This window comes from Arachis stenosperma, chromosome 6 (assembly GCF_014773155.1).
Source record: "Arachis stenosperma cultivar V10309 chromosome 6, arast.V10309.gnm1.PFL2, whole genome shotgun sequence".
In the NCBI taxonomy this organism is placed as follows: domain Eukaryota; kingdom Viridiplantae; phylum Streptophyta; class Magnoliopsida; order Fabales; family Fabaceae; genus Arachis; species Arachis stenosperma.
The window spans coordinates 144,829,071-144,844,618 of record NC_080382.1 but is presented as its reverse complement, the minus strand read 5'-3'; the positions used below and the strand labels follow the sequence as shown (position 1 = coordinate 144,844,618).

The 15,548-nt window shown below is 33.1% G+C and overlaps 1 protein-coding gene and 1 pseudogene across 1 annotated transcript; one reads left to right on the top strand and one right to left on the bottom strand.

Annotated features, from left to right (window-relative positions):
• The first annotated feature begins 5,602 nt into the window (after positions 1–5,602).
• Positions 5,603–8,756, top strand: LOC130935434 (inositol-pentakisphosphate 2-kinase-like; annotated as a pseudogene).
• An 88-nt stretch (positions 8,757–8,844) lies between these two features.
• On the bottom strand, positions 8,845–11,963 carry LOC130935432 (alpha-amylase). Its single transcript, XM_057865177.1, has 4 exons — positions 11,840–11,963; positions 11,628–11,757; positions 10,004–10,809; positions 8,845–9,166 (listed from the first exon to the last, which is right to left on the bottom strand). Exons 1-4 carry the CDS (start codon positions 11,927–11,929, stop codon positions 8,921–8,923), a joined length of 1,272 nt encoding a protein of 423 aa, XP_057721160.1. The 5' UTR covers positions 11,930–11,963; the 3' UTR covers positions 8,845–8,920.
• Positions 11,964–15,548: the final 3,585 nt, after the last annotated feature.

Below are 15,548 nucleotides of genomic sequence, written 5' to 3'. Positions count from 1 at the left end.
GTTTTCTTCGTATGCAAGTTTTCTGTTTACGTGAGTGCTACGGCCTTTGTTTTAGACTCCCCTTCAAAGGCTCCTTGTTATACAATCCCGTTCAACTATTATTATGTATAATTTTACTTTTAGAGGTCGTAATACCTTGCCACCTCAGTTTTATGACTTAAGCATAAGACTTTGGGTGGTAGGGTGTTACAAGTTTTGTTTTTGGCCTAAAGTGTCGCAAAAACGTCGAAATTCAACTGCTTTGAGCTCAAATCTCTCTAACTCCTTAGGCGTGATCCATGGGTACTTCAAGAGGAGTTCTCTATACATGAAGGAGAGTAGACATTCATCATATTTATTGTTTTAAAAATAGAAAAAGAAAGGAGAAAGAACAAGAGTTTACCTAGCCGAAATTTCGGTATAAACGCAAGAATTAGCGAAAACGGGCAATAGTTTGTGCTTGTATTGTTTGAGTCCTTGAAGAACGCATGAAGAATAATGGAAGAAGAGTTGAAATAGGGGCTGGGGTATAGAGAACAAATGCAAGAATTTCTCTGTTTCTCTCTCAAGAATTCGGTCAAAAGAGTGTAAAAATGTGTGAAGTATTTTGTGAATTTTGTGGCCAATGCTTCCTTAAATAAAAAATCAAAGTCTTGCTGAATTTATGGTGGTAAAAGTGGCCGAAATTTTTGTAGTCAAGGGCTGGGTTTCAATGAATAAGGGGCGTGAAAACGAGGAAGTTTGGTCATTGCTTTCATGTCGAACTTATCCGCAATTAACCATAGTTATTTACTCGAGGTTAAGAAACACAGTAGAGAGGGGTGAAAGGCTGAGATAGTCTCGGCCTAGAGACTGAGAATGAGAGACAAGTTACATGGGTGGCAAGTAAGAAGATTTGAGGTATCTAGGAGTCGTTTGCAGAATACTAGTCAGAAATTCAGTTCAGAGTAAATTTTATCGTGTGGTAAAATAATTAATGGCTAAGATTTATTCTTAAATAAATATATCATGAATAGATGGCTAATATAAATCTTAAGACACATTTTGTTGGGTAGAAATTATTTTGACCACTAATTAGAGGTTTTCGGTTACTAGAGCTTTTCTTGACGCACGCAAAACCGTCATTAAAAGTAAATTTCCAGCTCAAAAAGTCTCTGGTGAGGAAAATAAACTAATGGTAAGCTAATATTTATTATTTACTAGTCAAACTTGACTTAGAGAGATTAATTACCTTCATAAAGTCAATTTTAACCTTATTAATGACCTTTTTCTATTTAATTTTTTTCTTTATTTTTTTTACCATTGGGTCAGCCTCACTATTTCTAATTGGGCCGTGGTTCGAAATTTCGTGGAATAATTTAAAAAAAAAAATAGTTAGAAAAGTCTGTTTTTCGAAAATCAAGTTCTTACACGTTTGCTTTTTTATCTTTGAAAATGCATCCGTTGTGGTTCCGAGATTCTTGGGACCAGTACCGAAGTGTATCGAGGATCTTTTACTTCAGTAGTTCAACCGTCTTTGACCAGGTGGTTCCGAGGTATAACGTCAGTTCCAAATTTAGGGTACGGAGCAATATATATCCATTAAATAGGCCAGTCTAGTAGACTTAGTACAAATTAGATACACCTAAAATCTCATATAACAGCTCGGTGTATTTTCATCCTCTAATTTCATATGATAAATTAATCGACTATGTTATGTGTATACTAAAATTAACCATCAAAATCATTCATTAATATAAAATATATGTTAAAATATAAATACATATTAAAAATAAATTAAAATATACATATATTTATACATAAATACATTAGTGATAATTTTAATGATACATTTAATTTAACACATAAATAATATTTTTGTAAATTAATATTATGCAGATAAAGGTTGACACAAATTATTTTAATATAAATTTATAATAGATTTAAAAAATTGAAACAAGAGTAAATGGTTTTGTGTTGAGTTGAGAGTTGAGGGAGACATAACAGACAACATAAAGTTTTAAAATGTCTTATGTTAAAATGTTCAAGTCCAACACAAATCTAAAGTAATATTCGACTAAAAAATTAATATATTACACTAAATGAAATAACTATCGAATAATTATAATTTTGTTTGAATTTTACAATATCCTACAATAATGACAGATATATTAGTTCAAAATAATTTATATTTTTCTCAATTTCAAGATATAATAAAACTTTTATTAAGAGAAGATAGGATACAATTTAGTATTACACTTTATACATAAAACACTATTGTATATAATTACTCATGATCCCTATAAAAAAAGAAGATAAACCAAAAAGACGAAGTAGAAGACGCACAACAGTCTAAATCTATATTTCATCACTCAATAATTATTAGGTGCTATTGGTGCAAATTATAACCCTTGTACTAATATATTAATTGAACCATATATTTTAATCTACTTATAACATGGTTTTGAAAACCGGTTCAAATCGATTGGTCGGACCGTAAAATAGTGAATAAGACGGTTCGGTTAGAAGTCACAACTCACAACCGCTAAATTCAAAAATATTTTTGAACCGTTAAATTGGTCAGTCGAACCGAACCGAAACCCGATCAATTTTCAAAAATTTTCATCAAACGACGTCGTTTTGTTCACGGTGGAAAACCATAACTCTACGAACGCGAACCTCTTCACCAAAGTCCAAACGAAGCATCCTGCCACTCTCTCACTCACGCGACACTCCTCCTCCCTCTCCAACTCGAGCTCCTCCTTCACTCCCACACCTGCTCCGTGCAGCTACCGCCCTGCCACTACCGCCATCGAAGCCATCACTTTGCTCGAAGTCGGTCGTCTCCGCCGCTGTTCAAACTTTGAAGTCATCGTCGGTGCTGCAACTGGTCTCACCTCATTCCTCCATCCCGCAGCCACTGTCCCACTGTGCCGTCTCTATTCCACCGCGTTAGCCCCCCGTCGTGCTCCTTGTCCTGCTATATGCTCTCTCTCAAAGGATCTAGTCCGTTCCTTAATTGATTGAGCAGGTAAGTACATTCATCTTCCCCCTTGACTAAGCCCGGTCGAGTTAGATTTTCTACATCGATACTACAAAACTTGTTCTCTTTAGAATTTTTTTTTTCAAAACTGTAATTGTTATTTTAACTTTTAATTAGTTAGCTAATCTATGATTTTTCGTGTTGCTTCTTCAATTGTTGTTATCATTAGTCATTACTGTGATTTAGGATTGTGGATGATCTTAAATATTAATTCTGATATGCTGCAGCGTCCTCTCTCTGCTTCTGCCTCTTCTCTGCCTCGACCTCCTTTCTCTTCTGCTGCGTCGCCTCTCTTTTCTGCTCCACTGCCGCCTTCTCTTCGCCTCTCTGCTTCGCTTCCTCCTCCTTTCCGACCCACTGCTCCGTCGTCGCCTCCTCCTCTCCACCAGTGTGCTCCACTTTCCTGCCATTGCTTTTTTTTTCTTCGGCTACTTTTTTAATTTTTATTGTTGATTGATGTGTTATTGTTAATCAAGTGCCAATGTTGCTACTGTTATAGTTGAAATTATGCTATTTATTTGTTGTTCTTCCTGATTGTTAATCAATTTTCTAATGAAATTGTTGATAAAATTGATCCCGTTGTTAATCAATTAAGTTATAGTTTTAATTTTTATGTAAGGTTATGTTCAATCTCATTGATGATGATTGATATTAAAGTATAGAAAGAAAGGACAAAAGTACACCTGAAAGTTCATACGCTGGACAGTAATACACTTGAATCGTTTAATGAGTCACGCGTGCACAGTAATTATACACTCCGGCGGACAAAATTACCATTCCGGCCATCAACGTGTGGCGTGGTTAGTTTGAGTGGACAGGTGGTTCTATTTTATCCTTGCTGGCACGTTCACAGTAAGTGACCTGGGCATTTAGTGCCAACTCAAAAAAATTAATTTATTTTAATGATTAATTAGGCAAAATTAAGGGTGAAACCCTAACATCTTCTTTCTCTTCCACCCCTTCATTGATTCACACCAAAAGCTTGAAACTTTGATTGATGGTGTACCTCAATTTCTCTTACAGGACTGAATCTGCAGTTTCAACCTTCAATTCTCTCACACCATCACCTTCTTTTTCTTCTTCTTCCACCACCACCACTTCAAAGAAACAGAACAACAAAGAAAAAGAAAAACCCATCAAGATCCAACACTTCCATTACAGTGACCTTGAAGCTGCCACCAATGGCTTCTCAGAGCGCAAGATCCTCGGCAAAGGAAGCCATGGTTATGTCTATAAAGCTGTAATGGTTTCTTCTTCTTCTTTTGCATCTGCACCAGAGTTCATCATCAGCAACAACGAGGTTGATAACGAGATTGATATCTTGTCCAAAATCCAGAGCAATAACAGCAAGCTTCCAAATTGGGGAAGAAGGGTTCGTTTGGCATTGCAAACTGCAAAGGAAATTGATACCCTTCATTCATCAACACCACTTGTGATCCACAGAGATATCAAATCAACAAATGTTCTGATTGATAGAAACTTCAATGCAAGGTTAGGTGATCAATAATGCCCAAAAACTCAACCCTAAACAAATGCCCACAACCATATTCTTAATACACTTTATTTCACCCTTAATCATATTAACTGTCTTTTGTAACTGTTGCACATCTTCTTTCAATTCGATGGCACACTCTGGTAGCTCATTCATCTTCTGGTATGATTGTTTCAATGGCCTTTCTTCAGATACAACCTCTGTCCTCACATTTCTTGTTTTTCCTTCTACTTCGTCCAGCCAAACAAAATACTCACAAGGATCTGTCTGGATTTCACTCTATTCCAGACTTGAGTACCACAGCTTTAATTATGTACAAATACTTGCCATTGTTGTACTCAAACTTCTTCATCCGCCACCAACAGTGCTGCCATAATTTAGGAATAAAGAGCTCGATTTTTTTTAGAGTGAGCCCATATTCTTAGTTATTGGTTAAGGTGTTAGGGTTTCAACACATAGCATCTTCTTTCTGAAGATAAAAGAGAAGGAAGGGTTTATTTTAATTAATCATTAAAATAAATTGTAATTTCTGAGTTGGCACTAAATGCTCAGGTCACTCACTGTGAACATGCCAGCAAAGATAAAATAGAGCCACCTGTCCACTCAAACTAACCACGCCACACACTGATGGCCGGAATGGTAATTTTGTCCGCCGGAGTGTATAATTACTATGCATACGTGACTCATTAAACGATTCAAGTGTATTACTGTCCAGCGTATGAACTTTCAGGTGTACTTTTGTCCCTTCTTCCTAAAGTATAATATTAGTTTTGTGTTACGATACAACTAATATTGGACTGCACATTAGAATTTCTTAAAAATATAAATAAGAGTATTGAGCATTGTTTTGAAAACGAACCTGTCCGACCGATTTAACCCGGTAAATTAGAAACCAATCAGTAAGCTGATCCGGTTAAGTTTGAAAATTGTCTAAAAAAAACTAATAAAAAATCGGTCGAACTGGCAATTAATCGATCAAACCGGCCAATTTTTTAAAAGTCTCCACTCTCCCGGTTTCGATAATCCTCCCAAAACGGCGCTGTTTTATGCTTTAGGAAAAAAAAAGGCAAAACCCTAAAACTAAAGAAGGAAACCACGGCAGCCAACCCCCCCCCCCAAATCAACTATCCTCTCCTCTCTTAAACGACACAGCATCAACTAAACCTAGCCCCCAGCCACCTCAGTCTCTGCCGCCACTGCAGCCAAGCAGCCCCCGCAGCTCCCCGCAACCCCCACAGCCACGCAGCCACGCAGCCCCGCAGCGGTGCAACCACCACAACCTCGCAGCCTCCACCGCCACCGTAGGAAGATCCGTCGCCGTCGTAGGAAGCTGTGTCGCCGTGATTGGAAGCTCCCTCGCCACAGGGATCCTTGGGAAGAAATGTCCGTCAGCAATCGCGATTACCGCGCTGAAGGCGATTACCACAATACGACGTGCGTCGTTTTTTGCTAGGCAACTGTTGGGACCGTGAGAGCTGCCATCTCCCGATTGCAGCTCTGACGTTGCCTACAGTTGTCCAGCAAAAAGCGAGGCACGACGTATTGATCAGCACGGTAATCGCGATTGCTGACGGACATTTCTACCTAGGGATCGCTGTGGCCATCAGTCTATCACGATCTGCTTCATCATCAGGATCACCTTTGCGATTTGGATCTTCGGAATCGCTGGATAGATCGCCAGAATTGCACATCGCAGTGATGATGAAGCTTATGATTGAAGAGGCGAAGAAAAACAAGATAGAACGGAGAGAATTGAACGGAGACATTTTCTGACCAGAGAAGAAATGACTCACTTTGTTATTTATTCCAATCTGAGAAGAGATTTGGGATATTATTATATTCCATCCTTTGAAGAAGACTGATCCCTTGAATCTCTATGAGTCCCTTCGCAGTTACTTTGTCCTCAAATACTCTGACAGCGTGGCAAAGAGAGTAGGCCTTCTCGAAATGCTACACAAATTGCTCAATGACCTTTCGCTACCCCTTCGTTTGCATGATTATTGAGCCTGTCTTCCCTGTGAATGCCTCACCCAACCCACCTATCTTTGTTTGGTACAATGCCATCATCCCTCAATAGTACTCTTCTCAGCATAACATCCATTTGGAGAAGGCCTCTGTTATCTTCAACCTGGGAGCCCTCTGCACTCACATTGCTCTCTCCTGCGATCAATATGATAAACAATCAGTTTCGCGACTTGAAATCAAAGTTTCCTCGTCCCCATCTACCTTTTCAGTTGATCTTTTCTTATTACAAATGATTGATGTCCATCTTGATTTGTTAAATTGTTTGATTGAGATGATGCAGGCTTTCTCAGCTTATAATTCGTTGACATATGAGCTTTTAGCTTATGATCCAAGTGATGTCACTGAACAATTTCTTTTAGGGTATTGTAAGGCTTACTCCATGCTTCAAGGGTTATGTGAAGCACCACCATGCTTGGACCTTCTCTCTGAGGTTAGCCCTTTTAAGATTAAGGATGGAAATCTTGTGGCCAATGCAACCTTAGAGGCACCAAATTCGGCATTGGAAAAAAGCTTTAGGAATTAACTTTTTTACTTTGTTGGTTTATGCTAGAACTTTGATCTTGTAGTTATTGCGGGTTATTGTTGCATATCGGTAAATTGAACTTATTCAGTGTTTCCAATTTCCATCAATGCCTAATAATTTTAAACAAGCAAATAATATTGTTTCATTTAGAATGAACTTCTGCTTTGGAAAGATGTGAATGAACTTGTTTCCTCTTCAGAAAAGGATATCATCGGCCAGCTATATGTTGAGCATGCTGGGGTATGTATATGTAAATGTAAAAGGTGCTCCAGCATTGTTTGTTTCATTGTTTAGTTTTTGTTTCTTTCAGTACTACATTCTGACTAATTTTACTGTTGAAAAAAATGGGTTTTGCTAGTAATAAGAGTTTCTATGATACTCTGGTTAATTATGGCATGAGAAAGTTAATGATTAGGGATATCTTAATACGGTGCTTTGATATTTTGTTAGGTGCATGTTTTGGTGTCTAGGAAATTCCTTGAATCAATTGAGAAGATTGTTATTAGCCAACGTCCTGTGTGGCGAGTCGATGCTGCCCAGATTGATAAACAATGTGATTTTGGTCTTCTTATGTCTGATCATTCTGTGTTCCCTCATGGTACTGGATTTTTTTTTTCTCCCCTATTCCGGTTAATTTGTTGAAAATTAAAAAAATGAAGTATTAGAATTTAGAACAATATAACATTATCCTGCTGAGAAGATATTTGTACATAGGCTTATCACCAATTTGAAATTCTGTTGCTTGTTTTCATTTCAGAGAGCCCTCCATTTCTGTTGAGATAAAAGCATGATTTCCATTATGTTCACATATTATTATTCTTCGGTTCAATCTTTTCCCACTAATCTAGCTGCTTTTTCATTTTTCGCCCCTTGTTTTACCCTGCTTGTAACAATTTAAACTACTTTTTAAAAAATGCAGCACAAATGGGGATTTCTTCCTCAATCTGAAGGAAATGCTATCAAAACGAGAGTAACTCTATTTGAAATGCATCAAGCTCTGAAGTTGCATCAAGGCGCGGTATAGCACACAAAAGTGAACTTTTCATGGTGATTTAGGACTCAATGCTATTTCCTTTTTTTTGGTTTTAAGTTAAAAATATGCTTGCAGATATCAGAGCTAAGTCAATACAATCCACTTGATCTATTCTCCGGATCTAAAGAGAGGATTCATAAGGCTACTAATGATCTCTTTATTACTCCTCAGAACAATTTTCATACTCGGAGGACTAGGAGGTGGCACAAGGAAAACAGATTCGCACATGGCTCAAGCATTTGAGGAAAGGCTGAAGTCTGTCATTCAAGCCGATCAAGGTCATTGTACGGAAAACTTGTTTACGCTCGTTGCTGAGACCATGCACAAATCAAGAGTCCTTGATCTGCTCCTTGAGGTTCAGAAGCTCAACAATTTCGACATAGAAGGAGCCATCCATGCATATAATAACATTACTTCTCGACATAGAATGAATAAAATGCATATTATAACATATTATAAGTGATTTGATCCTTGTTTAGGTGTATTTTATCGACCTTGATTTGAAGTGATTGAATAAAATGGAAGAATATTATGAGTTAGATAAGAAAATAGTGAGCTGTTATAAACAAAGGATGAACATGGATCATCAAGAAAGAAACCAAGTTATTAACAAAATGGATCAAGAAGTAACAAATGTGCAGGGAACTTCTTGAGAATACCAAGAGTGCAAAAACATGACCGAATTATTTGTTCATTTATTGCTGCCTATATTATACAGGGGAATTTGTTGCTTGGTTAATTTTGGTATGATCTTATCTTAGGCAACATAATAGGAAGAAGATAATTTGTACAGTGTACATTTATAAGAATGTATACTACATGAATATGTTCATTTAATTAACTAAATCAGTGCCAAACAGCATAGTTTTGACCAGAGGTAGCAACTTTGAAATTTGGGGGAATAAGGTTTCCAAGATCCATCTTTGGTCCTATCTTCACAATGATCTTGTTATCTATCTCAGCTACATAAAGGTCACCCTCAGCTGCTAGAATGTTCACATTGCTCTTCTCATTGATGCCACTCTGGATCCTTATTTCACTTAATTTAGATATCTCTCCCTTCAATCCCCAATCAAAAAAGTGATCATAGAACTGCAAAATAAGATGAAAAATTTTTTTAAAAAAGAGAAAAATATATATATTGAAAATCCTCCTCAATTTTAATTCTGATTTAAATGCTATTATTCATACCCTATTACTAATGATCTAACTATTTTGTCCATAAAAAACTGTAAACAACCAAAATATACACCTATCTTATTCGTGTTCTGCGTATAAAATTTAAATTGAAATATAAAATACATATTAAAAATAAATTAAATAACATACATATTTACACACAAAAATATGATAAATAATGGTAAAAATAAGTCAGGCAGTCTATCATAAAATAATTTTAGACCTTGATTTAAAAGTTTAATTTTATTATAGGCTAGACCAAAATTTACAAAATAGTTTACCTAAATTTGTCAAATCTACTTCAACCTGTTAAAATATAAATAAATATAAAAATAATTATTAAAAATTTTAAATTTATTATAAATGTTTTTCATATTTTAAATATTTTAAAAATTTAAATATTATTATGAGGATTGAATTTAGTATATTATATATAAATATCTTTTTAAAAGAAAATTAATTTTACTAAATATTTATTATTTTTTATTTTAATTAAAAATTATATATATATCAAGTCTTTTATCAAGTTTTAGGTCAAATCAAATTTAATAACCTGTTAGACTTAATACTTAAAATAAAATTTATAACAGGATCAGTTAAATAGGTTACTGGTCTGTTAAAGATGAAGCATAGCCTGATCTGTTTTGGACTATACACAACCAAAAAAAAAAAAAAAAACAGAGATGACTATAAAATGAAGAATGATTGTAAAATAATGTAAAAGAAATTTGAAAAGGTTTGAGAAATTACTATAGTTGGAGTTCCTGGATGTGTGAGGATGTAAGCATAACCCTGCATGACTTTATCAGAAGGAAATGGCCAAAGTTTCTGAGTAGAACCAGTGTCATGATTATCAATAAACGTAACAGCATTCTCAGGTTTCAAACCAATCAAACCAGATGGCTTTCCATTCGAATCTTTCAACCTCCACAACTCCCCTTCAACACCAGCCTGGAGAATCCCTTTCGTAGTAAAATCGAATGCCTTAACAGCGCCGCCGCCATTCTCGGCCCAGTTAGCCAGCTGGCCGCGCGCCGCGTCCTGGTTATACTCGGGCTTTCCATCGGGGCCAACAGAAAGTCTGTTCCAATTCTCGCCGACGGCGAAGTCCGGCGAAGTGTTTTCCATGTACGTCTTAGTGGCGTCAGGGGTGTATCCCCTCACGAAATCGAATCTCCAACCGTCGAATCCTATTTCGGTTTTAAGCCAGTTCATCCAATCGGATAATTCTTTCCGAACTTGTGGATTAAGATGATCGATGTCAGGTGCAGGTTGATAAGGCTCGCCGCTGTCGTTGTTTCCGGTGCCGTCGGAATATGTGGTGTCGTCCTTGCAGATGAAATGTGGGCCCCAGTCGAGGCGGGAATCCGGTGTACCGCCTTCGAAGATGCAGTAAATTCCTCTGCTGTCCTTCCTTTCGGCGGTTCTGTGGTTGATGACAATGTCAGCCAGACATTTTATTCCTTTAGCATGGAATGCTGCAATTAGTGACTTCAGTTCATCCTTAGAACCATATTTTGATGCATCAAGATCATATAGTCTTCCTGGAAGATACCCTGCATTATAAAATTTTTCTTTTAGTTTTGATCCGGTTAAATTTCAAATCTTTAGTTTTAAATTCCAAATAGTTAATCTGACGTAACTGGTCAAATATAATCAATTTAGATTGACCGAGTGGTTAATCATTAGAGATTTAAATCTTGTTTTGTGTATGCAGCAATCCATTGGATAATAACAAACTCTTAAATAAAACTTAAATTCATGAAGGATGAGTCCTTAACATGTCGGATGAAAAAATATAGTAGTAAACCAAAAAAATATTGATGTTACGTAGTTAATGGAAAAACTAACAAGAATAATTGAACCAAAATATGGATATTTTATGGAGACAAAAAATTTATCTAAACCACGAAATGTGGCATTGATTTGTGTTATGAACATGACATTTGATCTATTCCCTCAGGAAATGCCCTGTGTTATGTCATCTAATCTCATAAGAAGAGGTCAATATAATGTACCTTTAGGTTTTATTTAATATATGTCACATTCTCTGAACAAGTCTCCAAGAAGTTCAGCTCATACATATACAAGCTAAATTGAAGTGCACAAAGTTTATTTCACTCTACGTGAGAGTAATACATAATTTGTTGGGTAGGAAAAATTACACAAAATAGTTTTATATGTTCATATTCTATAAAATGTGACACCAATGACTTGGATTATAAACATGACATTAACCTCGGTTACAAGAAGTTAGTATAGACATAACACATTGAGATCAGGTTGTGTAGAAAGGACAAATGAATTTGACCATAATGAATATAATAAATATGTAAGGATTAGTCATAGAAGATTAAAAGAAAGACATATATACCTTGTGGAGAAACAGATTGAGAAGGTGGAGGGAGCCAAACATGAGTAACTCCAGCATTTGCTATGTCAGGAATGGTGTTCTTTAATGAATTGTACCATCCTCCTTTCCCACTTGATTCCCAGTTGAATCCCTGAAAACAAATAACTTAAATTAAACTTCAAAATTGCATGTTCAAATAAGAAGTATGATGTATGATATGATTGATTGAAAACCTGAAATAATAAGGCAGAAGAAGCAAAAGGAGGAAAGAGTGAAAGGCAGAGGAGGCAGAAGAAAAGCGTGAAACACAAGAGGGAATCCATGCCCTTAAATTATTTTATGTTGGAGCTGTTCCTCTATATATGCTTATATATATATATATAGAGAGAAGCATGAAGCATTATTTCTTCTGAGTGATTAATTAATGGATGAGTTTCTCTAAAGTGCGGGAAATGATACTCTAATTATCATTGATTCAAGAATAATGAGAATTAATATTTTACTTTATCACTTTATAATTCTTCTCAATTTAGAGAATCTTTTTTTAAAATTATTAATACGTTGAAAATTAGAAAAAATCATGACAGAAAAGCATATTATTATATTTGGTCAAAACTATTTAATGTGTATTCTACAAATATGAGCAATTTATTATTTTCTTTTCCTGTTTTATATATGAATGTTAAAGAAATTAATTTTTAAAATTATTATGTACACATAAAAAAAATCAGTATAAATGTATGCATTATTTAATTTATTTTTAATAAATATTTTATATTTTAATATATATTTTATATAAATTACTAGCTTAGTTGGTATAATTTTTTTACACATATCATAATTACTTGATCAATTGTGTATTGTCTACTTAAAATGTCATCTAAATTTCTAAATACATGAATATAATTAGATGATTATATGAAATCAATTTTTTTTTTAATTTTTTTTCAATTATTTTGTCAAATATGATCTTTTAACATTTAATATCTTCTCTCACATATTTTCCCTTAATTTCACTGAAATAATATATTTTGAGAAACAAAAGAATTAAGGAAAAAAAATGAAAGAATTTCATTCCCTGAAAAATCCTTTACTATATCAATATATCAAAACTAAATTCAAAGTTTAAATTTTAAATATTATAAATAAAAATATAAAAATATTATTTACACATTAAGACTTTTATAATCTTCTCACAACTTGATAACTACGGCAAATTTTTTGCAATTTGATAACCCATGATGACAAGCTTGTCTACATATTTAATATTATCTCCCTTAAACTACACTGGCATAATTAAACATTTTAATCATTTTTTCAATTTGATTATAGACCGTTGATAATTTTAGTTTAATTATCAACAATATTGAATATTCATATAACTAAAATATAAATTGCTGATTTAGTGGAGATAAAGAATACGAGACTAAAATCCTGAAAAGGAAAAAAAAAAGTTATAAATAGATATAACTAGTTTTAGATAGTTTTAGTGTAAAAGAAAGAAAAGTATGTCATCACATTCACATCTGAGATTACATTTTTTTTAGAAAATTCCAAGATAGACAAGATATGATTTGTGGGATTTGGGAATGAAACAAAAATATGTAGAGTCAAAGTTACACACCAAGCTAGTATTTGAACCAAATTAAAGTTCCTTTCTATATATATACGCTATCTTTAACCTTGTACGCTAGTAATTAACTTACAAATGGATTTTAGTATTTGTGTTCATAAATAACTTAAAAGCTTTTTATCCATTGATTCCTCTAGTGTGGTAGCATGATATAATTTTGTTTACAAATATTTTATGGCAAATTCTGTGGTACCTATAATTTTGGTGTCGAAATTGCTGAACTTACTTTTTATGGTAAGATTTAAATATTAAAAAAATTATTTTTTTTATATTTTTTAATTTAAATATTAATTTTTATCTCTTTTTAGTAAGTTAGGCAAATATATATAGACACCATAGCATGCACCTTTATTTTATTGCAAATAGTAGCTTGAAAGTAACATCTAGTACCAATTATTACAACCTCATTCACATGTATATCTAGGTTTAGTATATAAAATATTATTTCTACCTGAATTATTTAAGTATATTTTGCATATGAATAATTTTACTATAGTATTTTTTCTGAATAATTTATTATAAATTTTGTTATTTATGATGCAATTTATTATTAGGTAATAAGGATAAGTAGCATAGCAACATGAGTAGAATAGATAGGGAAAAAATGATGAAAATGAAAAGGAAATAAAATAAGGTAATGAAATTATAATGAAATGACATGGATAGGATGAGATCAGAATAATTTGGAATCATCCAAAGAATTAATAATAATTACATAAACCAAAATCCAAATCTAGTATGGTTGAGACAACACTTTATTTTCAATGTTGCGGCACGAATCAGGTACAAGAGTTCAACTTGTACACACTACTTTTCCCATACGTAATTTCCATTATCTTAAGAGTAAAATATTTTGTCTCATGAAAACTCTTGTGTTACAAAGTTCGAAATAATTTCAGCTAAATGTTCCATTTCAAGTATGCTAAATTATTTTAAGGTGAATTATACGGTACAGATATAAATATATAGATATTCTATTTGAGTTATAAAATTATTGACGCGTATTGTATCCATTAAAAAAATGACATAAAAAAGAGAAAATATTAATTAGCTTTCTTAGAGTATGTATAACGGGAGCTTATTATTTTATTAAGATAAAAATAAGAGACAATTATATTAGACAGATAATAAAATTGTACTATCATTATTTGTAGGGGTGTCCGCGGATCGGATCAGATCGGATATGGCAAAAAATTCGATCCGATCCGCATTAAAATCATCGGATCGGATCCAATATCCACAATTTTTAAGGTTGGATCCGATCCGATCCGATCCGCACATTTGCGGATTGGATCGGATCAGATATCGGATATATCCACAAAATATAAAAATATTTTTAAAAACATATTTTTATTAAAAAAATATCAATAAAATTCATTTTTTCTATTCTTTAAAATATATTAAATCTTAAAATAATATTTAACATTTTTTTTAAATAATAAATTAAAATAATATAACATATATGATAATTATTAATTGAAATAAAACATAAAAAGAATATTTACTTATTTATTTCTTTAATTTTGCGAATAGGCGGATATGCGGATACCAACACAAAATCTGCAATCCGATCCGATTAGTGTGCAGATTTGATCCGATCCGATCCGAAAGCCTTGCGGATCGGGCAGATATACAAATCGGATCCGATCCATAGACACCCCTAATTATTTTATTTGTTGATCTTTCTTTAGTTTTTATATTTTATATATATTTTTTTCAAGTTGAATTTGAATTTTAATATCATACCAGCAATAGGTAATAGCTATTGTTTTTAGTAAGAAAATTTATAACTAATGTCAACTATGACGTAAAATATACTAAGGTTCTCAATTTTTATAATATTAATGGAAAATATTTATTTTGAATATTTGATATTACAAATAAAAAAATATAAACAACAAAAATAGTTAACTATTAAAAGTGAATTATATGATACAGATGTAAATATATAGATATTTTATTTAAATCATAAAATTATTGACGTGTATTATGTCTACTAAAAATATATATATAAAAAAATATTAATTAGCTTTCTTACGGTATGTATAACGGGAGTTTATTATTTTATTAAGATAAAAATAAGAAACAATTATATTAGACAGATAATAAAATTGTACTACCACTATTTGTTGACTTTTTTTAGTTTTTATATTTATATTTTTTTTCAAGTTGAATTTGAATTTGAATTTTAATATCATGCCAATAGGCAATAGCTATTGTTTTTAGTAAGAAAATTTATAACTAATGTCAACTATGACGTAAAATATACTAAGGCTCTCAATTTTTATAATATTAATGAAAAATATTTA